Source organism: Xyrauchen texanus, chromosome 3, assembly GCF_025860055.1.
Source record: "Xyrauchen texanus isolate HMW12.3.18 chromosome 3, RBS_HiC_50CHRs, whole genome shotgun sequence".
Classification (NCBI taxonomy): Eukaryota; Metazoa; Chordata; class Actinopteri; order Cypriniformes; family Catostomidae; genus Xyrauchen; species Xyrauchen texanus.
The window spans coordinates 47,943,236-47,966,072 of record NC_068278.1 but is presented as its reverse complement, the minus strand read 5'-3'; the positions used below and the strand labels follow the sequence as shown (position 1 = coordinate 47,966,072).

General features: G+C 35.8%; 1 protein-coding gene across 1 annotated transcript; it reads right to left on the bottom strand.

Moving 5' to 3' along the window:
• Positions 1 to 135: 135 nt before the first annotated feature.
• On the bottom strand, positions 136 to 14,584 carry LOC127630829 (sodium-dependent serotonin transporter-like). The gene is made up of 13 exons (XM_052108642.1): positions 14,365 to 14,584; positions 13,402 to 13,536; positions 13,002 to 13,221; positions 10,611 to 10,749; positions 10,382 to 10,516; positions 9,519 to 9,622; positions 7,429 to 7,556; positions 7,113 to 7,225; positions 5,193 to 5,324; positions 4,772 to 4,871; positions 4,489 to 4,589; positions 884 to 1,051; positions 136 to 216 (listed from the first exon to the last, which is right to left on the bottom strand). The coding sequence occupies exons 1-13, from the start codon at positions 14,582 to 14,584 to the stop codon at positions 136 to 138; spliced, it is 1,776 nt and encodes a 591-aa protein (XP_051964602.1).
• Positions 14,585 to 22,837: the final 8,253 nt, after the last annotated feature.

Here is a 22,837-nt window from a genome sequence, read left to right as displayed (position 1 = left end):
AATCCCTGAAACTATGTGAAAGCTGCTCTTTACCCTTAAAATAAATTACTAGTTTGCTTTTGACAAATATAGCAGATGGCAGATGTATGCCCCCTTTGTGTTTAGTTGTTTTGGTCTAGGTGGCTCGGATCGGTTCTAGGGTACAGGACTTAAACCCATACTGTCAGGGTGGATGTCTAGTAGTGTTCTCTCTGGTCGCAGACAAACAGCAAGGCGCTTGAATTAAAAAAAATAAAAGCAGGTCAGCAACTTCAGGTGCAAATATATTTTCCAGAAAGTCTTGTTGAGCTCTATAAAAATTCTTTCAATGGGGCTTACCTTAAGGCAAAGTTGACAAATACAGAAGTGTAAATTATTGAAATAATTGTATTTTATTTGTCTCAATCGCACAAAATATGTTACAAAAGATTAAAAAGTTATTTTGCCTTAAATTAATTTAACATACACTTTTCCAGAATGTTTCAATTAAGTTTTAAGAAATGTTTTTTCAAGGGGACTTACTCTGAGGCAAAGGCGACAAATAAGTTACAAACAATCATGTCTCATGACAAGTCGTAATAATAGTACAAGATTGCGAAATCATAAGAAGCCATACAAGTCTGTTCGCATACACTTTCAAGAAAGTTTTGTTGAGTTCAATTAACTATTTTTTAAGAGGACTTACCTTAAGGCAGAGCTGAGTTACAAATAGTAACAAATGTTATTTTACTTGTCTCATACAAAATTAGTTATATTTCATAGGGCTTTTTTTCTTCTTCTTAGAACTGAATGCGTTAATGCCTTAACGATGGAAAAATATGCAATTAAATATTTTATTCAACGGATAGCACTAGTAATGGTCAATTCACTGAGCCTTGCACATGTATGTTAAGAGTTCCCTCACCTGCTTAAGAGAGCCTGGGGTCCACAAGAACTTGTACACCATATATATGGGGATCCATATGAAGGAGGAAGCTCCGATGATGTAACCCACTGTGATGCTCCAGTCTGGGAACTCATAGTCGAAAAGCGAGAGGGGCTGGGGGTTCAACAGCGAGCTAATAATAATGTACTGAAAGCGTACATAAAGGAAAAAACAGATTCAGTGACTTGAGGTGGCACTTCATATGTGGAAAAAATTTATAAAATGGTATACGTTCAGGGATATTACATGCTGCAGGATGGATTGTGTTGTTAAAAATGCATGTGCAATTTCATGCTGTTCTACATTTCCCCCTGGGTTGTTCATGAAATGGTCATCTTTCATTGGGAAAAACTGGATACATAATGTTAATTCTTTAAGAATTACAAAAGTCTGTCTTTGTTCTATTTAAATGACTTCCCCCAAAGATCCCATTTATAATTTTATGGCCTATCTCAAGTTCAGGGTTATCTTTTGAGGTACTGTCAAATCAGAAAATGAAGAGGGAATCAACTTATCTAGGGTTCTTTACACTTAAACTGATTTACACTAGGTTTTACTTAACATTATGGGATCCTTTGACAAAATAATTTACAGCTTCACTTAAAAGTCACTGTAGCCATGGTATGAGTTCACATGTAGGGCCCTATGATTTCCTTGATATGGAAGATACGAACAGAATCTCAGAATCCAGAATAAAAATAAACTATAAAATGTAGAATGACATAGAATTTTACATACACTTATGAGCCAAAACATTATGATGTATTGGACCATGGACCGGACTTGTTGGTCCAGCACATCACACAGATGCTCAATCGGATTGAGATCTGGGAAATTTGGAGGCCATGGTAACACCTTGAACTCTTCATCATGTTCCTCAAACCATTCCAAAACAATTTGTGCCATGTGGCAAGGCACATTACCCTGCTGAAAGATGCCACAGCCATCAAGGAATCCCATTGCCATGAAGGGGTTTACCTGGTCTGCAACGATGTTTAGGTAGGTGGCACATGTCAAATTGACATCCACAAGAATGGTCGGACCCAGAGTTTCCCAGCAGAACATTGCCCAGAGCATCACACTCCCTCCGCTGGCTTGTCATCTTTCCACAGTGCATCCTGGTGCCATCACTTCCCCAGGTAAACAGTGCACACATACACGGCCATCCACGTGATGTAAAAGAAAATGGGACTTATTGGACCAGGCAACCTTCTTCCACTGCTCCAAGATCCAGTTCCTACACTCGCGTACCCATTGTAGGCACTTTTGACACTGGACGGGGTCATCGTGGGCTGAAAAAAGAACTGACATGTGCTTATAAAAATCTTTACTTCGGTTCTGCGGAAAAAGGAAAGTCATACACATATACATCATGCTCTGCAGCCCTATACACAGCAGGGTGTGATGCACTGTGTGTTGTGACACATTCCTCCTGTAACCATCATTACAATTTTCTGTGACCTTCTGTTTGTTCAGAGCAGACAGGATTGCCTTCATTGCCCTCGCGCATCGATGAGCCTTGGGCGCCCAACACCGTGACGGGTTTATGGTTTGTCCCTTCTCGGAACACCCTCCTTTCTCTTGGTGGGTACTGAATACCGGTGACTGGGAGCAACCCACAAGCCTTGACATTTCAGAGATGCTCTGACCCAGTAGTCTGGCCATAACAATTAAGTCCTTGTAAAAGTCGCTCGTGTCTTTACTCTTGCCCATTTGTCCTGCATTCAACACATTGACTACAAGAACTGATTGTTTGCTTACCATCTAATCTACCCAGACCTTGACATGTGGCCTTGTTAGGAGATGATCAATGTTATTCATTTCACCTGTGAGTAGTCATATTGTTTTTGCTCATCAGTGTATTTGGGATGAAATGAATGTTCTGTATAAATACACAATTATTCAAATTAAAATTGTAATATGTCCTAGTATGGAGATTAAACCACAAAAACCAGAGATTTAATTAAATAAATATACAATCTGCAATGTGAATGCGTAAGACTGTCATCAAAAACAAACAAACGGAAAGTGCTTCCTTGGGTTTTGCACCAAAATAAAAGACAATTTAACTAGACGCATAATATTAAAGACATTGCGACAAAAATTTTATTTGTAACAATGTAATAATCAATGTTGCTTTAATATTAAACAAATAATAATAGATCAATAATAATTATACTAAAGCAATATTTCACGAGCAAAAGTGCTGTTGTACTGAATAAAGGTTTTCATTAATGCTTTCATTAAAGGGTTAGTTCACCCAAAAATGAAAATCCTCTCATGATTTAATTTGGTTTAAGCCATCCCAGATGTGTATGACTTTCCTTTTTCAGCAGAACCGAAGTGAAGATTTTTAGAAGCACATTTCAGCTTTTTTTGTCCATACTATAGTAATAAAAATATATTTTTTTCTTCTTTCTCCCCAATTTGGAATGCCCAATTCCCAATGCGCTCTAAATCCTCATGGTGGCATAATGACTCGCCTCAATCCAGGTGGTGGAGGATGAATTTCAGTTGCCTCCGCGTCTGAGACTGTCAATCCATGCATCTTATCATGTGGCTTGTTGAGCGCGTTACAGTGGAGACATAGTGTGTGTGGAGGCCCACGCTATTCTACGCAGCATCTACACACGAACTCGAGCGAGAACCACACATTATATCGATCACGAGGAGGTTACCCCATGTGACTACCCTCCCTAGTAACCGGGCCAATTTGGTTGCTTAGGAGATCTGGCTGGATTCACTAAGCATGCCCTGGATTCGATATCGCGACTCCATTGGTGGTAGTCAGCATCAGTACTCCCTGAGCTACCAGGCCCCCATAAATAGGCTAAAATATATTTCTGAGTATATTTTGGATTGTGCTTTTAGGATCTGTATAGAAGCATTTCACTTTATAAAAATAATGCAATTGTATGTTTAAAAGTATTTCTTCTGTTTTCATTTGTAAGTTCTATGAAAAAAATTGTTTTACACTTTAAATCACAGAATTTGTGAAAAAATAAAACTGATTTCAAAGGGCCCTACACATGGCTTGATATGTTTAAAACCTCCTTACAGTGAGGCTATGATGATATAGAAAAAACACAACTACAGGGATAAGAAAATTGCAGAGCGGTGGCCTTTTGTGTTTTGAAATTACAGTCATGTCTTCTCTCCAGTATTACAAATAATCTCACACTGTCTCTGGAGATGAGAGAGGAGCAGTTTATCATGTCTTTTAAAGAATGAAAAAAAGAAGAATGGCAAAATTTTGATAAAATTATTGCAGAAATGTCAACTGTGTGCACCAGTGCAGGCCTGTTGAGATTAGCTGTGATGTATGCAGAAGTTTCAGAGGAATATTAAGCTTTGAGGGTATTTTGACATTTTCAGACTGGGAATTGTGACAGTGTGGACAGGTGATATAATGAGATTATAAAGGTAATAAGAGAGGTTGGAGGAAGAAATTGTGGATTTTGTGCAGTTTGTAGAGGATAAAAAATGATTTCCCCTGTCACCACACTCTAACCAGTGGTAAAACATGCTGCATATTGTCTTGAACAAAACTCAGTGTAAGAAAGAAAATATTTCTCTGAACTTACAGCCAGAAATGCCGGGCTGATGGCAACCCAACACACTCTCCAAAACAGTCCTGGAGTATAGCCCAACATTGATTTAACGTCATTGCTGAATCTGTTTATACCTGGAGAAAAAGCATGAAAAAGCCATTTCAAATACATACTGTATGTACATGGTTCAATATTGAAATTTGTTCATATACGCTTAGATTAAGTTTGGCAGGGATTTGTATTGCGATATATTAAGGACCACCATAATACTAAAGCTAGAAAGTTCCATTGTTTAATAAAAAATGTAAAATCTTACCATAAAACCAGGAGACTGCAGTGGCCTCTAGAAAGACAATAGCTATAATAGAAGAACCAACTCCAAATTCTTCTAGTAACTTCACCACATATGCACCACCCTGGCAAAAAAATAATAATAATAAAAACAACTATGTTCAGTTAAAAATCTAACATCCTTTGAAACCTATTTGAAATCCACACACCCATACAACCCTATTTGAAATTATAGCAATTTTTTTATGTTCATTTGATAAGCACTTTTATATTTTATTTATTATTATTTTGCTTTAACCCACACTTCTAATCAACAAAATCTATAATCAAATTCTATCAACTCTGTCCAGCTTTTTTTTGTTTTTTTTTTCATTAGATGTTGCAAACATCTGGTAAATTTTAATAAATGTAAACAAACAGAGACACAGAAGTTTACTGGCACTCACTTTAGTAAGGGTGCTGAGAGAACCCAGAAAACAAACAACCACCAGTCCAAGAACAAACAGCTCTCTCCGATGGGAGAGGGTATCTGGGTACTCATCCATTACAGCGGTAATTATGGCCTCTAGCCCACCAAACTGATGTACATAGGACATAATGAGACAAGAAAGAGCATACAGACAGAAAGAAAGCCTATTGAGTTAGATCATGTATTTCTGTTTGTCATTCACTTTTTATGTACAAATCAAATTATTTACTTTTGCTAAAGAATTCATTAGTTGTGCACCATGAAGAATTAAATTGATTTTAATTGAGGTAGTAAACAGGATGCAGAATTGTAATTTGAGTTTAAGGAGGTTAAATTATAATGGAATGAAATGTAAAGAAGGTACAGTAATTTGTAATAATGCATTTCATTTTCAGTATGAATTACATATAAACATGTTATAGATATATGGTTTATATATATTAGGGTGCAATGGGGCTATAAGCATCCCTTAAGAAAAGTTAGCTTTTTCTGGTATCAAGTGTATCAAGACTAGAAACAAATTATAATTAATTTCAATCCCATTTTACATTTCATAACATCTCAAGTACTCTATAAAGAAATTAATCTCCATTGTGAGCCCACGTTGAAAATTCTTCATTAGAAATCTAGTCACCACACCTTTGTTTTATGTGGGGCCTTCAACAAAGCACCTACAATAAGGGGGCTTTTTAGCCAAACACTATCCTTTCACTTATTTGACAGTTTGACATCTTTTGATTAAATCACCCTGAACAAACTTAAAAATAATAATTGTTTTGTCTCAAAAGAAATGTGATGATTTGAGAAATTCTCATTAGCTACTCTAAATTTGCAACATTTTGTGACAAACCGGTGTTTAGAAAGTGCTGTGGTAGCTTTTTTCTTCTTCTTCTTTTTTTTTTTTTTTTTTTTGGTATTTAGTGTTTTAGGAGAGAATAAAGTAAAAAGTGCCTTTTACACTGGCAGGGATTTAACCCCATATATTGTGTATAATAAGCATTATATAATATAACATACATAATATATGGAGCATTTCCAGAAACATTACATTATATTAATAATAGTCAAAAAGAAACTTTGAAACTTTTATTTAATTGATATATAAATAACATGTACAATGACAAGTAAGATTACATTTATGGTGGAACACTTAATTTCCCAAGTGTCGCGCATCATATTCCAAGTCTTCTGAAGGCATACAGAAACAACATGAAATATGTAAGTAATATTTCAGTGAAAATATTGATGTCCATTGCATGTCCTACCGTATGTCTTCAGAACACTTTTGCAAAATGTTTGTGCATAAATTGATAGTTCACCCAAAAATGTTAATTCTCTAATCATTTACTGACCCTCATACCATCCCATACAATGCAAGTGAATGGTGACCAGACCTTTGAAGCTCCAAAATGTACATAAAGGCTGCATGAAAGTAATTAATACATCTCCTGTGGTTAAATCTACAGTATATCTTCAGAAGCAATATGAAAGTTCTGGATGAGAAACAGATCAATATTTAAGTATTTTTTTACTATAAATCTCCCTTTTCACTTTCATATTCTTTCAAATTCTGGGAGTGAAAGTGGAGATTTGTAGTAAAAAAGGATTAAAATATGAATCTGTTTTTCACCCAAAGTGACTACATCCCTTAAACCACTAGAGTTGTGTAGATTACTTTTATGCCTTTATGTGAATTTTGGATCTTCAAAGGTCTGGCAACATTCACTTGCATTGCAAGGACCAACAGAGCTGATATTCTTCTAAAAATCTTAATTTGTGTTCCATAGTAGAAAGAAAGTCCTAAGGGTTTGGAATTACATGAGGGTAAGTAAATTGACAGAATTTTATTTTTTGGGTGAACTATTTAAGTTAGTTTGCATTATAAGTGTATACATACAGTGCTGTCCAGTCCTAGAGTAATCATCATCACAAAGAAGATGATGGCAAAGAAGGTTGACCCAACCATGTTTGCAATAGCTTCTGGATATGTGATGAAGAGTAGACTGGGTCCTAGAGGTGGGGAGAGTACCCAAAAGACAAACTTCAGGTAATATTAGAGATCCTTTATTTATGGGCTGAAAGTCACACAATGGAATTTTTCTTGGATGCCAACCATTCATACTGTATTTGTATTTAATGCACCCCACCTACAACACAAAATAACTTAACTATTAGGCTTATGAACAGCAAAAAGGTCTAAAAGCAAAGCTCACCTTTGTCCCTGGCTACATCTTCAACATTTACATTTCTCTGTTCAGCCATATATCCTAGGACTGTGAAAATAACAAATCCTGACACAAAACTCGTCAGGCAGTTCACCAGACTGGTTACAATGGCATCTCTGCACAAAACAGAAACAAAAAGTAGTTACTGTAAGTTACTGCATCGGGTTACTTTTTCAAAGTAATATTTTAGATTTCTTTAATAACATCTTGAATGAATGAGGCTGTAATCGAAATGTGTGGACTACATGCAATCAAAGAGTGTTGTGGTGTAAAGTTTATCTTTCACTTATCACAAGCTGTTCTATATCTGTTTACAAAAAATGAACTAGCATCACTTTTTCTTTAATACACTTCAAATTCGACCACTAGTGAAACAATTCATCCATTTAGATTGGCCATGTGCCTCTTCACAGTCTTATAGTAGTATCCAATTAAATTCCCCCCATACATAATATGCTGCCCATTCGTCTTTTCAAACCCTGGCCGTAATTCTCTGTTTTAAACTTGTTTTCACATCATTCAGTCATGCAACTTATTAGAGCCCAGGTCATTTTGATGGCATTTCCCCCTTGGTTAGCGGACACAGAGCCAAATGTAAATAAATATCTAAGCTATAGATAGAACCAAAATTAAGAGTGAGTGGGAATCATATTGGACAGTCATTGCAGATCCATTTTGTTCCTGTAAACCACCACCATGTATCTAGGAGCAGATTATAGAGTTTGTTGCATTTATAGAGGTCTCAAATGAAACCTCAAATATAACTAGATTTGCATTTACTTGGAAGCAAAGTAGCAAACCAAAAAACAATGTTAGTAAGTTCCGGTTTGGGGCTTTGATTCTGGGCAAATCAAATGCTACATCAGAGATAATTTGCTGTTGTCATGACACTCAGCACACGTCTTGTTTTCAGTCGGCTGCACACATGGATCAACATATCAGTCACTGTGCAGAGTAAAGGTTGCATTTTGTATGCAAGGAAGACAAGAGCAATCGTAATTCAGTATGCAAATTTTACAATGGCGTGATAGTTTTACAATGGCGTGATAGTTTTGGTTAGGAGTTTTGATATTACATTAAAAAAATCAAAAGAAAATGGCACAAATAAAGCTGAAATTATCTATAAAATAAAGTTTAAATGGAATCTGTACATTTAGAGGTTCAGGTTGAAATATTTGTGGAAGTTTAATACTTAGGTTAGGGATTTAAAATAAACCCTAACAAGAATGTTTAAAGAATATCAATACAGTGCAGTCTTGCTAGAACTGTAATTATTTATTCATGTATAATTATATATTCTATTGGATTTGTATAGCAAGATATGTAACAATAAAGAACTGATGGAAAATTCTGACAGCCACTTCTCTTACAATCTTTACCAAAATCTTTACCTATAAACTACAATCTTTACCAACATAAAATAGGTATTGTTTTAAAGCATATAAGCTCTATTTTACAATGCATGTAGGCATTATGACCAAAACTGAACACATGCTTTGAAATTGGCAGACAAATTAGAAGTGTTCCATTCTGATAATTTATAAAACAAAATTGCACTGTACATATTTTTGGTAATCGGTAAAAACATCTAACTCATCAAATAACCATGTGTCATATGTTGTTAGAAAGCTCTCAAAGAGAGAATACAACCAGCCTATTTGTTTTATTTACAGATAAAAATATAGTGAGTAATAGCTAAGTATATGTGTCATTTAATTGCTTTGCTGCATCAACACTTTGTTAAATGTTACTGGGGCATGATTGGGAACAAATGGAAATAATTTTTCCTGAGCCACCTTAGCTACACCCTTAGGTATATAATGTCAAATCGAGAAAAAAATTAAATACATTTGTGTAAATTTTTATTCATAATCACAGCAGTGATCATAATTTTGTTAGAAATTATCTTGTTTTTGTTTTGTTTTTTTCTTGTTTTATGAGTTATAAGCTTTTAATTTTAAGTATGCCACTGAAACTGGAAATCTTTAAAAACACCCTTATAGCTTAAAGGGTTAACAGAAACTTTTAGAAGCTACTTATGAGAGAAGAATTAATGAAAAAGCATGTTTTGTCTATACCTGTAACAGTTATTGTTGAAGGGGTTGTAGCTGGACAGGGCAAGCAGCACCCCAAACCCGGGACCCAGAGAGAAGAAGATCTGTGCTGCTGCATCTACCCATACCTGCAAACCATTAGATACAACTGGAAAAAATAAATGTGTGAGGCTAAAAAAAACATAAGTGTAGAATAAGGATCATGTGGAACTCTTTAAATCGTATTATTTGAAAATTCACTATATTTCGGAAAGAAATTTGGATTGGGTTGGGAAAAGGCAAAGACATCACAGAATATTGGGAACATGGAAAAGGCAGTGCTTGCTCAGATCTGAAAAATTGTGTGGCAAGAGAAGCATGTGTGTGTGTTCATGAGTGTGTCAATGAATATGAGGGCCTTTCATGATGGAAAAAATTTCTAAACCAATTACGCATCTCATTAGCCCCTAGTGCTTTATTTTTGCTTCTCATCATGGTTGCTGCATCACACAGCAAACAGCTAATCACAAAACCAAGCTCATAAAGTGAAGATCACAAGACAAGGGATACAGAGATGCAGTTTGAATATTAACTTCATCGACTGCTTATGTAGAACCAAAACCATTCTTTTAAAAATTTATTGAAAATGGAGCCCTTTATGAAGTCCATATTTTCACAAATTGAGCTCTTAAGCTATGTCCAAGTGCCTCAAGTGATATCCTTTTCATTACTGCATGAAATAAAAATGCCCTCCCACAAACATGTATTCTGCCATTTAAGAATTATAGCACACATTCAGTAATTACATTTAAAAAGGATAAGTACCAAAAACATAATCTAATCTAACACTAAATCTGTGTTAGACTCAATGGAAAAGGTAGCAGAGGCAGAAAGAGAGAAGCACTCACACCGGTCTCCTTCAGTTTCTCCCATTTGGGGTTGAGGTAGAACACAACTCCTTTCCACGCTCCGGGCAGAGTGGCACCGCGGACCATCAGAATCAACAGCACCACGTACGGCAGCGTGGCAGTCACCCATACAACCTGAAAGGAAAATTGAGAATGAGATGACTTTTGCTTAGATTGGAACAATAAAACATGCTTAATTTAGTTACAGAGGTTTTTATGTCTCAGAAACCTTCCCTGAAGTCTTGACTCCTTTCCAAAGGCTAAAGTAGACAATGGTGAAGATGAGGAAGAGGCAGAGGCAGAGTTGCCAGCGAATGTAACCCACATCCCCAAGCCCAGATGATTCATGTACTGCCAGAACATTCCTCCTGTTTGAATAGAGATTTCTCAAATGTGAATTCTGAAAATATGTATGATCTTTTTTTTTTGATTATTTAATAAAACAGCAGACTCTTTATATTCATATTGATGTAATGGTTGTTCCTACTTAGGCTTCGTTTGGATTTTTTTTTGTTAGCAGAGGTAAAATAGACAAAATAACCTACCACATTGCGACTAAATAACATGCAGTCATGCTCTTGTATAATATATAAGCAAGGCTGTGATTACCATAATGTTTTTATTTCAGTTCTTTCTGAGCAGAAACTGTATTTTTTTGTTTCCGGTTCCAGTTGTCCAGCTGTCGCCTTTCCAATTGGTAACCGGTTAGAACTATATTAAAGAACGGTTAATAACGTTCTTTTTAAAATGACAGTACTCTGTGCTAAGAGTGTGTGATGTACAAGTTGCAGTTTTACCAGATATCTAAATTAAAAAAAGGGACCTGGTCTGGAAAAAACACACTCAAAACACACTCAAAACAAGGACTTGCCTTAATCAAAATAAATGATAATAAGCAATAAAAAAAAAATTCCCATGTGGGAGAATTATCAGCATAGAAGTCATAAAAAGAATGGTACTTAAAAAATGTACCTTGCCTATCGTCACTTTTACTCAATTCTCCCATGTTAATCTTACACAAAAATGCATGTAACCAAGGGAACTTAAATTAACTGAGCAGATTTAACTTAAAAAGAGTCTTGTCAGCTCCATGTGCATTGGGACAACATGAATATGTTTTGTTTGGTTAAATGAAACTGGCTTTCTAGTTCCCACTATGCTTTGCATGGAACTCGACAGGGAGAGTAAATGTAAAAATTAACTGGTATTTTATGTGTCTTTGTGAAAGATGATGGTTTAGGTTCTCTCTACCTGAAGTATTTGTTGAAATTACATGGTCATATTAATTTAAGAAAAATAATTTCAAACATGTGGAACCACTGTCCATAATTTAATCAAGTTAAACCAAATAGTTTGAGTGAAGTAGCAATTACTTTTTTGAGTGCAGAAGCCTATATAAAATAACATATTTTTTATAAATGCATTCCTCATATTAAATATGTCCATCAAATATATTAAAAATATTTCAAAAATATATCTGGCCATCTAAAATCAATTAATAGCCACAATGTCTGTCTCCTGCATGCACGCACACTCTGCTTGGGCTTGTTTGGACTAAACATCATCTTATGCGGGCCAAATAATTTTATTTTCAACATGCAATAATTATTTAATAATATCACAGAAGGCTACAAGACAAAATGCATTAGCCAAAGAAATGTGTGATGTAGCAGTTTCCTTCAGAATCAAAGCACATGCATATCATGTTCAACTACAAAGAGAGAAGCCAAATATTTTGGGCAACAGGACGTGGTGTAATTACCAAAATGTACTGTAATAAACCATTTAGACTTTGGTTTCATGAAAACATTATCAGAATGAAATTAACCGGTTACCAACATTTAAAAATAATGTTTTAACTCCATAACTATTAAAAGGGACTGCATTGAGGGCCTGAGTAGCTCAGCGAGTAAAGATGCTGACTAAAACACCTGTAGTCGCGAGTTTGAATCCAGGGTGTGCTGAGTGACTCCAGCCAGGTCTCCTAAGCAACCAAATTGGCCCAGTCACATGGTGTAACCTCCTCATGGTCGCTATAATGAGGTTCTTGCTCTCTGTGGGGTGCGTGTTGAGTTGTGTGTGGATGTCGGAACAATAACATGAAGTCTCCACAAGCGCTATGTCTCCGCGGTAACACGCTCAACAAGCCACGTGATAAGATGCAGGGATTGACAGTCTCAGACGCGGAGGCAACTGAGATTCGTCCTCCGCCACCCAGACTGAGGTGAGTCACTATGCCACCATGAGGACCTAGAGCGTATTGGGAATTGGGCATTCCAAATTAGGGAGGAAAAGGGGAGAATATAAAAAAAAAAGCAATTTCGTTCCCATTTTTGGTTACGTTCTGAAAAAAAAAAAATTGTTTATGGTTTTCGTTCTTTGGAATGTTTTCAGACCCTGATTACCATAGCAATACTGCTTGGGTGAAATTGCTTAAATAAAGTGAATTTTACACATTTACAACATATCTATCCACAGTTAGCTCTTTCTCCCCCTTATTATTTATTTCCCCAAATGTATCACTCATTTTGTTTCCCTCTTCCTCTACCCTTTCATTTCTCTGTCTTTCTTTCTTTGCCATATTTTTGCCCCTGCAGTTCAGCCACTTACATGCACTTACGTGTAAAACTCCTCGGCTGGTGAGCGTGAATAGTTTGTCCAAGTCACGTTGTCTTTTCCGAAGTAGTTAGTGCAGTTTTCTGTGTTCCAGTCATTATCACAGTTGGTCCAGGGCAGAGTGCTACTGAATGAGGAGTAGAAGTAGAACAGAGCCCAGGCGATGATGGTGTTATAGTAGAAGGACACATACAGTGCAATGATGCAGATGGCGAAACCAATGCCTGATAGGGAAGGGGAAATGGTCAGTAGTTCCTCATGAAAACCTGATGCATGAGTCCGTCTTTTTCTCTTTCTATTGCTCTCTTTGCGCCAGACATTTGAAAGTCAGAATATCTTGTTGAGAGCTATGTTGCAATAAAATACATTATTCTTGAGACAGAATCATCTAACATTTTGCTTACCTTTAAAAATAGGGCAAATATGTTTCCATATGGATATGGCACCTGTTCTGTGGAACTGTCCCAGAGCTAACTCCATGTAGAAAAGTGGCACTCCGCCAAATATAGCCATCAGGACATAGGGAATAAGGAATGCCCCTGAAGATGGGGAGTCATGGAATATATTCAGCAATGTCAGGGATATATAAGGTTCATTTAAGAGGGAATTTGCAGGGGTAAAATAAGCAATAAATAATCAAGTTGAATTGAAAACAAAATGAACCATGTCCACACAGCCTATTCCACCTCATGTATATTAACTAATCATGCAAACCAAAAAGCTTTATAAAGGAAGAAAAATAAATTGATTTAGTCATATATTTGTAGTCTGACACTTGTTGATCTCAATGTCTGCAGTTTTAATCAGGAGTAGAATATATGATTGACGATTGAATATGTCCGATTCTGCCTCGTTCTTCACATGTACGCTTTAAGTTTGAATAGAATAATAAAGAAAAAAAAAAGAAGAAATAATCATATTTATTAATTAATGAATTAATAAAAAATATATATGAAAATTGTATTTATCCACAGAGTTCAGTAACTTTTACTTTAGGCTTGTTCCTGCTTTTCTTTTCTTTTTAATTTATGACAAATATGAATCTTATATGCTATTCCATTTGTGTGCTTTTTAGAAGGTAGTAAAACCAACAAAACCCTCTGAAATAGTCATTATTTTCCATAATTCTCAGTAAAATTGCTATGTTGCTTATTCACTGGTTATGACGTTTTTTATTATTATTATAATATTTAAATTATTAAAAGTAAAAAAATAAAAACACCTTGGACCGCTCACGCGCCCAATGAGAATTACACTTGACAAGTTATTTCCCACTTAACTTTTATCAAATAAAAATCAACCATGCGTTTGTGATTAATCAATATTAATGAATAAAAGCTGTTTTAAAGCTAAGAAAATCCTCTTACCGCCCCCGTTTTGATAACAGATATATGGGAATCTCCACACATTCCCGAGGTCTACCGCGAACCCAATGACGGATAAAAGGAAATCCATTTTTTTCGTCCATTTGTCCCGGGATTCTGTCTGAACGATGACTGGCACCGGGTTGCTGTTGTACCCGCCGTTGTTTGGAGGACCTGGGGCACGGAGGTTCCCGTGTGCCATCACTTGTTCTTGGTGGGGCATCATCGGTGGACTAGTGACTTGGCAAACTGCAGAATTAATTATGTATGAAATGGCTTTTGTGATTTTTTTTAAATGTAAAAAGTAGGAACAATATTTGTGGGATTATGCTCGACGTGCGGTCAAAAGAGGTTGTGCTGGGGACCGCAGCATGCTGCTGAGGTCGATTTCCCTTCTGGTGGGAGTAAAACCTTGAGGATAAACCAACAGTCCCCCCACCTGAGCGCGAGAGCTGAGATCGAATGAGATTACATGTGGGAGATGCTCGCGACACCATTACTCACCCCTGACATCTCGCGCCGTTCAGATGGACTTTTCCAAGTCCTCAAGAAATATTGCTCTTTTTGACAGTATCAAGGACAATGTGGTCAACCAGAATCAAGAAAAGTGTGCTTATTATGATAATATGAAAATGGGTACTTCAGTAACATATCATTTAATGTTGAAACTGAGGGATTTGAGATGTGTTTTTGTTTGACCAGCTTGTTTACTTTCTTGACCTTTCTCCCATAGTCTTGCATTAGGCCATTGTATTAGATGAAAAACAGATCATGAGGTTTTAAGTCCATGTTATTTTGAAAGCAGAGCAGTGTGAATGGCATTTTGAGTTTCCCTGGCTTCATGAGCAGGCAGATGTAATATTATTTACTGGAGCTCCAGTAGAGTGTATCTTTGTGGTCTAACTGTCCTCGTTAGGTAAACCTAATAAAAAGAGTATGAAATCAAATCCACCGCTTTTAGCACGGGCTAATCGAAAAAGTCCTAACTAGATAGAGAGAGACTGCAGTAGTCACGTAAGCCAATGGGCCAGAGAGTGCAGCAAATAAAGTTAGACTGGTAAAGTAGCCTCCATGTGACCTGGTTCGTGCCCAAGTGAAATAGACGAGTACTAAAGTTCAATCAAATTAATTTAGGTTATGACGGGTGCCATTGCACTGCTGATTGACGTACATTAAAATATAAGCACATTTAAAATAAATATATACATTTTGTGAAGTTTTTGAAGTACAGCAGATAAGATTTAAGTTCTTTCTACATTAAATAAACTATTAACTTCTACATTTGTACTTAATTTAAACATGTAAAAATGAATGTTCTGGCTCATAATTAAATATTATTTATGATTTTTATATTTACAAAGCGTCATCATGTATCAATTGTCATATTTATTCTCTTATTTGAGTACATTTCTCTGGTAAATAAAATAAGAAGTTTTCTTAACTTTTTCAAAGCTGATGTTCCCAGAATGCAACGGGCTTGTATACTTAATTCCCTTGAATTGTTTCACTCTATGCAAGTATATTTGCACAGTTTTTATTGTTGATTTTATTATGTTTGGTAACTTTTTGTTTTGTGAAGTGTGAAGTTCATTTTCTACTCAAAATGAACAGTTCATGAAAATGATCTGTTGATGTTACTACCAAGTTTTGATGTGTGCGTGTGCAGCTTTACATTTATTTCTATTGCCAGTAATGCAAGGTGATGTTGTCTAACAGACTACATATCATGCAACAAGCTTCCCTGTGGAAGGCTTCCGTATGCCATGTGGTACATGATTAAACTTGTGTTTGAAAGTGTAACGGGAGACAGCTGGTACATGATAGCTGTGCAGTATGTGAAAATCACATTCCTCTGGCCTCAAGAGGTGCATAAGCAAGTGACGTTAGAGGATGTAACCTTTAGCATCCTCGTTAGCGCTTACTTCCCATGCCAGCTAACCCCGGTTCAAATCCCGCTTGGAGCGGGTCGATCAGGACAGATTACATGAGGAAAGTTCAAAGTGTGAAATTTTCAAATAAAATGTTAATTTAAATCAGATTTGTATGTAAAAGTAACTGTATTAACTGAAATGTAAAATATACTGAATCACTTTAATCAATATTATGTTATGAAGGTTTTTACCATTAAAATTTACTTAGAAAAACTGTGCAAAAACTTGCAAAATAAAACTAAAATCTTACTAGTCATTTTTTTCAGTGCTGATAGATTGAAATACATTCATAAAGTCTAACTGCGTGAGACAACTATTGCTTTCAATTCTGGTGCATACATTTCTGATATCTTGGTTGAAAGTATTTTACCATCCCTCTCAATCTGCTGGTAGGATAGAGTTCTATCAAAGGCAATGACGAACACCAATGGCATGCAAACTCATATGAATCGCAAATATCATACACAAGATTATCTAGAAGGACGTCATAGACAGAGCCAAGAGCTTTTAGCATTAGAATAATATTCAGGGATTCTGCTTTGTCTAGTTTCAAACCATTTCCTGTGATCTTTGACAAATAAATATTTTCTCCCACCTGAGTGGTTACACGGCTGTAACTTGAACTTGTCATTGCAATAGAGATGCTATTTGCCTGAAGTCCTGTAACAAAATCCGACAATGGCTTTTTTATTCTTGGCCCTTCTATTTTGAACCCTCTGATGTGTAAATGATTAAATCATGAGGAAAAAAATAACTTAATGTTCCTTTTTACTTGAAATCAAGTATATAATCATTCCAATATCATGCATTTTGAGAGAGTTACACATCTGGGTACCTTGCATCAAAGCCAAAGACAATTTGTAGCTAAGGAACATGCCCTTTTTAAACCCTTAACTTGCACCAATTGTTATAAACTTGTCAAATAACATACTAATAAATAATGATCTTTCTCGGTGTAGAAAATATTACAGATTGTATCTCGGGTTTAAAAAGACTAAAGAAAAGACTGCAAGTTTTTCAATTGTGTTATTATTATGTTAAATTTACTATTGTATTTATTATAAATGATGCATACTTTTTATTTATCATTAAATATTATAATTTTATTATATACCCTTTAATGCTTGGTGTCCAATAGTGAAAAGATGTATTTTCAGAAAGTAAACTACAACAGATACATTACTAATACCTGATAAAAAAAATTTCCTTAGATCTCATTCTGTTGATTATTATTATTATTATTATTATTATTATTATTATTATTATTTACCTTTCTATATATATTGGAAAATAAAAAAAATTGGAGGATATTCCAGAAATACCTGGTGCTTCACAAACTTTTAATAGCCATTTTGAATTTGTGCTTTCATAAATAAATAAAAAAAATCCATGCACAAATAATGAGGACAGTAATATATACAGTAACTATGAGTAAGGGTCAAAGGTTATCACCCATGGTGGTATTGATGTAACATCACTCTCTGAATGGTTAAAAATGGCTTTTACATATCTGCCCACTTAAGTGGACACAGCATGAGAGGGTTGAATTATCCCTCATAAATCCCTAGTACTGATGCCCCTCCTTAAAGGGATAGTTCACCCAAAAATGAAACTCATCCCTGTTTCGTTCTTCATTCACTTTTTTTATTATAAGGACAAAAAGAAGCAATAAAAGTGAATTGTGACTGGGGAAACATTCTAACATCTCCTTTCATGTTCCACATAAGAAAGAAAGTAATACAGATTTGGAACAACATAAGGGTGAATAAATGAAAGAATGTTTGGTTGAACTTTCCCTTTAATCATTTTCACTCTGTTTCTCATTTACTCCGTTATTAACATGAGAGATGTGTCTGTAACCCATACATGCAAGATTTTATAGCCAAAGAGTGTGTGGACTGGGCTACTGGCCAAGTAGATGTTGGCTTAGTGGGCTAATGGATACAACATGACATTTCTAAACAGAGTATTAATGGTTTGAGTCATGTTTGGGTCATGTTCAAAACAAAATGATACCTGTGCAAAGCTGCATTCTGCACTGGTAATGGATTGCATGATAGAAGCTGCTTTGGATATAAAGTATCTGCTAAAAGGCAACTAACTGCATTATGCCAGTGTAATAGGGAGAAGTTACTTCATCACTGTGCATGGGCTTTTACAGTCCATACTACAGTACATCTCTGATAGATAAAATAAACCAGTGCCTTTGGGTGTGGCTTGCCAGTTTGCCAGTCTAGTCAGATTTATTCATGGTCGATATACAAGCGCTTTCTCCAGAGACTTCCAAATAATTATGTAATGTTAAATGGACAAATTGATCTATTGTTAAGTCGTGTTAGAGGTGCATCAAAGCAATCATACAAATTATTACAGATTCTCAGCTGCTCCAGAATTCATACTAAGCATAAGCTTACACACTCAAACTTTCAACAAATCCCTTACTCGACCTCCGCTCTTGTGAGGCCCTCAATCTCCACAGCCAGCCGGGAGCAAGAGCGAAGTCTAGTTCAAGTGCCAAAACATTAAGAACATTGTTGATAGAAGTTGCCCCAGGGTACTGATTTGAAAAAGTATACATGTTACTCCTGTAATTAGTAAAGGTAATATGTGAGAAAGGCAAGCTTGCTTTAGATCAGGTGAAAAGGGCAGCTTCGTCCCGGAGCGCAAAAGACACCCTACAATGAAGCCAAGGCAGTCCTTGACATACAGTTTGTGCTGTCAGGGTGAGTTTTGTGTGCGGTTAAAAGAACATCAGGCTGACAGAGAATCCCCCCAACATGCCTTTCTTCCCATCAGTGAATGTCTACTCAGATCACACAGGGCTGTAAGCAGTGCAGGTGAATGTTAAACTGACAGCTGCTTCATTGTGTTAATACACAGCTGCAGTCCTAAACAAGCTGTTGCTTGTTGCTGCATGTCATAAATTAGCATGACTGATGTGACCTACAATCTACCTGCATAATACTAAACATTATTGTTACTCATTAATAAGTGGAAACACAAGATACATTTGAGATCTATTACTTGTATTTGCTCTGACTCAGATTATGATTGTTTGTGTGTGTGTGTGTGTGTGTGTGTGTGTGTGTGTGTGTGTGTGTGGAAAACCACTCTAGCAGTCATCACACTGTAAAAAACAAAATGCACCATGTGGTTATAGCTAAATTAATTGGTTTTAACTAACTCAACCAGACAGCATAAGGTTACTACTAATTTGTAAGGGAATAGACATGTATCCTCAAGGTAACAATTCCTGTTTTTATAGTTGCATCTTCATTGTCATCATCATCTTTGCATCATCATTATCATCACCATCACCACCAACATTATTGTCATCATCACCATCACACTCACAATTATAATCATAATCATCAAGTCAGCATACAGTTAACCATTGTGTTGTGTTCATTTGTGCTGACATTGTTTGTGTTACTTGTAAAAAATGACCTGCCCACTAAGATTGTTGATAAATCTCTCATATTGCATATATTATCCTAATCATTAGATCTTTTGTCAACCCCTTTTTTAGTAATTATGACAAGTTCTGTACTTCTTTTTGAACATATTTAAAAAACATAAAAAATTATTTATATTATTAATGAATAATAAAAAAAAAATTATATATATATATATATATATATATATATATATATATATATATATATATATATATATATATATATATATATATATATAATTATTATTATTATATCTATTTTTTTATATATAGAAAAATAGCTCACTGGATGTTTTTTGTTTTTGGCACCATTCAGAGTAAAATCTAGAGATTGGCTAGTTTGAGTATTTCTGTAACTGCAGATCTCCTGGGATTTTCACAAACAACAGTCTCTTGAATTTACTCCAAATGGTGCCAAAAATAAAAACATCCATAATATATTTAATATATTTTAAGTATAGTTGGTTAATATATGTAATATATGCGGAGGGCGGAGGGCGGGGCCGGGTCGTGATGATACACACTCGGTCCCTTATCAGGCTAATTAATCTTCCAAGAGGGATAAAGGCCGATTGCGGACGGTGGTGCAACGAGAGAGAGATCGTTTACGGACATGTCCGTCATTTGTGTGTGTGTTTGTCTTTTGTTTAAGTTTAATCATTAAAATAATATTTATATTGAGAAGGCAGTTCTCGCCTCCTCCTTTCCATTGAACTGCTTTACACTGGTGCTGAAACCCGTGAAGAAGGAGGGATACGCCATATTAGAGTTCTCACCACTACCGTTCGCAATAAGCCTTTATCCCTCTCGGATGCTTAATTAGCCTGATGAGGGACCGGGTGTGTATAATCACGACCCGGCCCCGCCCTCCACCCTGTCACAATATAATATAATATAATATAATATAATATAATATAATATTATTATAACTTTTCGCTGATTACACTTTTCAATTGTCAGCCATGTGTTTTAAGTCACAATTTTGAGGTCATCTTAGGTGTGTGTGTGTGTGTGTGTCTGTGTGTGTGTGTGTCAGTGATTAACTCCATCCATTTTGTATTTGCCTTGATTTCATTATCAGGTATGAAATCACCTAAGTTAATTATAAACATGCAAGTGCACATCCTTTCATTGATCGAGCCAAGCTTGCATTCAAGAACATTAGTACTGATAATGCTGGTGTCCTCTTTTAAACCCTGCACCTCCAAACCAGAAAAAAATTATTCAGTATTTCACAGATAAATAAAAAAAATCGGAACAAACAAACTTTGCTGCCTTTATTTTGCAAAGAATCTCTGCTCAAAGCAAATTATGATTATTCTGATGAGGTAACAAGGCCTTTTCTCAGTGATTACCAAATATGATTATGAAATGCTTAGACATGCCGAAGTCCTTGCCAAGGCATTCTTGTCATTGGCTTTACTACTCTCATGAAAGAACATTACCATTACTGAAGTACTATCCACCCAGTACTTTAAGCCCACTGTAAGAGTTTAATCCTTTCTTTGCTTACACTTACACACATAGAAGGGCAGCTAATAACTCAAAACATTCTAAAGGGTACAACCTTTCATGTGTTTTTTTTTTTGCATTGCCCCAAGGCAGGATTATTCATGGCCACCTCTGACATAATGTGACCCAACATCAGGAAATAAGCTGTGCTCCATAATGTGACATAAGAGTATATGAATGTTTTAAAGTGAATGCATTAGTGTCGGTAGAACTGTCAATGGTTTTAATTACAGTTTGATTTTGGGTTTTTTCATTTTCTTGTTTGCATCAGTTATAGTATATTTTCAATATTCTAGTATGTTTTTATATATCAAAATACTTATATGAGTTTCCAGGCTTTTGTGTGAGCCAGGAGAGAGCATATGAGGTTACTAAAAGTGTTGATACTGCAGAGAACACAAAGAATGGTATATAACCTTGAAAAACAAGTGTATTTCTTCAAACACAAAAAGTGTTTCTGTTAATCAATAGTACACTGATGAGAGTCCTTGGTGTGCTGGCATGTATCTTTTCAAAGATACTTTTAATCAGTTATTATATGAATGGTGTCTTGTTTTAATAAGCTAAATGTATTATAATTTTGCAGCTGGTGTTCTCTTTCAAATAATAATGTGTATGAACAAACAAGGCTGCCCATTGAGGGAATGTGCTGAAAATGCAGGAAAAGGCTAAAAGTATTTGATGGAACATGGCTGTTTACAGATGTTTCTAGGAGTTGATGTACTCTGTCCATGAACTGTAACATGAGGTCAAGTTATGAGAGGCTACCAAAGATATATGTTTCTTTTTCTTTTTAATAGATAGATGAGGGATCTCCCACCAATATTTAATTAACAAAGAACGTAGAACATATTGGTGGGAAAGAGACAAGGCAGTGATCTCATGGGTCAGAGATAGTGGGTAACAAGATAACAAAAACGTATATAACTGAGAACTTAGAAAAATGAGTCAGAACGGACAGCTGGCCGGTCTCATGTTTGTTGGTGTTCAATAAACTACAACTTTGGCATCTGGAACTCAAGACTCCGAGAGTTTTCTTACAACTTAGAGAGATTAATCGCGATATTCCACTACATATCTTTGGCGCCCAACTCGTGGGGCTGGCATTGAGGTCAAGGGGGTAGAGGTCGCTGGTGGGACGGCTTGCACGAATCGCACAGAAACACCGGCGCCAGAAACTGAGGTAAGCATCTTTGCTTAAGGTGTTTTTGTGTGATCTGTGGTGGCGAGTCCCAGTAAGTGGTTTCCCTAAGACTTTTGCCAGTCCAGACATAGAATAATTCGAACTAATTGGCTAAAATAGAGATGAGTTCCAGATTTCAAAGAATTTGGGGTGGGATTATTTAAGAAATATTATTTAAAGAAGTCGAGAAGCGACTGAATGTTATTTAAAAAGTCGAGAAGCGACTGAAGGTTAATTAAAAAGTCGAGAAGCGACTGAAGGTTATTTAAAAAGTCGAGAAGCGACTGAAGGTTAATTAAAAAGTCGAGAAACGACTGAAGGTTATTTAAAAAGTCGAGAAGCGACTAAAATATAAAGAGTCGAGAAGCAACTAAAGAGAGTTGAGAAGCAACT

Excerpts from the sequence above, each read along its gene's own strand:
- LOC127630829 (XM_052108642.1), bottom strand. The coding sequence starts at position 14,584 with ATGCCCCACCAAGAACAAGTGATGGCACACGGGAACCTCCGTGCCCCA. Across the intron at positions 9,623-10,381 it reads AGAAACTGAAGGAGACCGGT|GTATGGGTAGATGCAGCAGC; the intron begins GTGAGTGCTTCT and ends AATGGTTTGCAG. Across the intron at positions 217-883 it reads CCCCAGGCTCTCTTAAGCAG|CGCCTTGCTGTTTGTCTGCG; the intron begins GTGAGGGAACTC and ends TTTTAATTCAAG.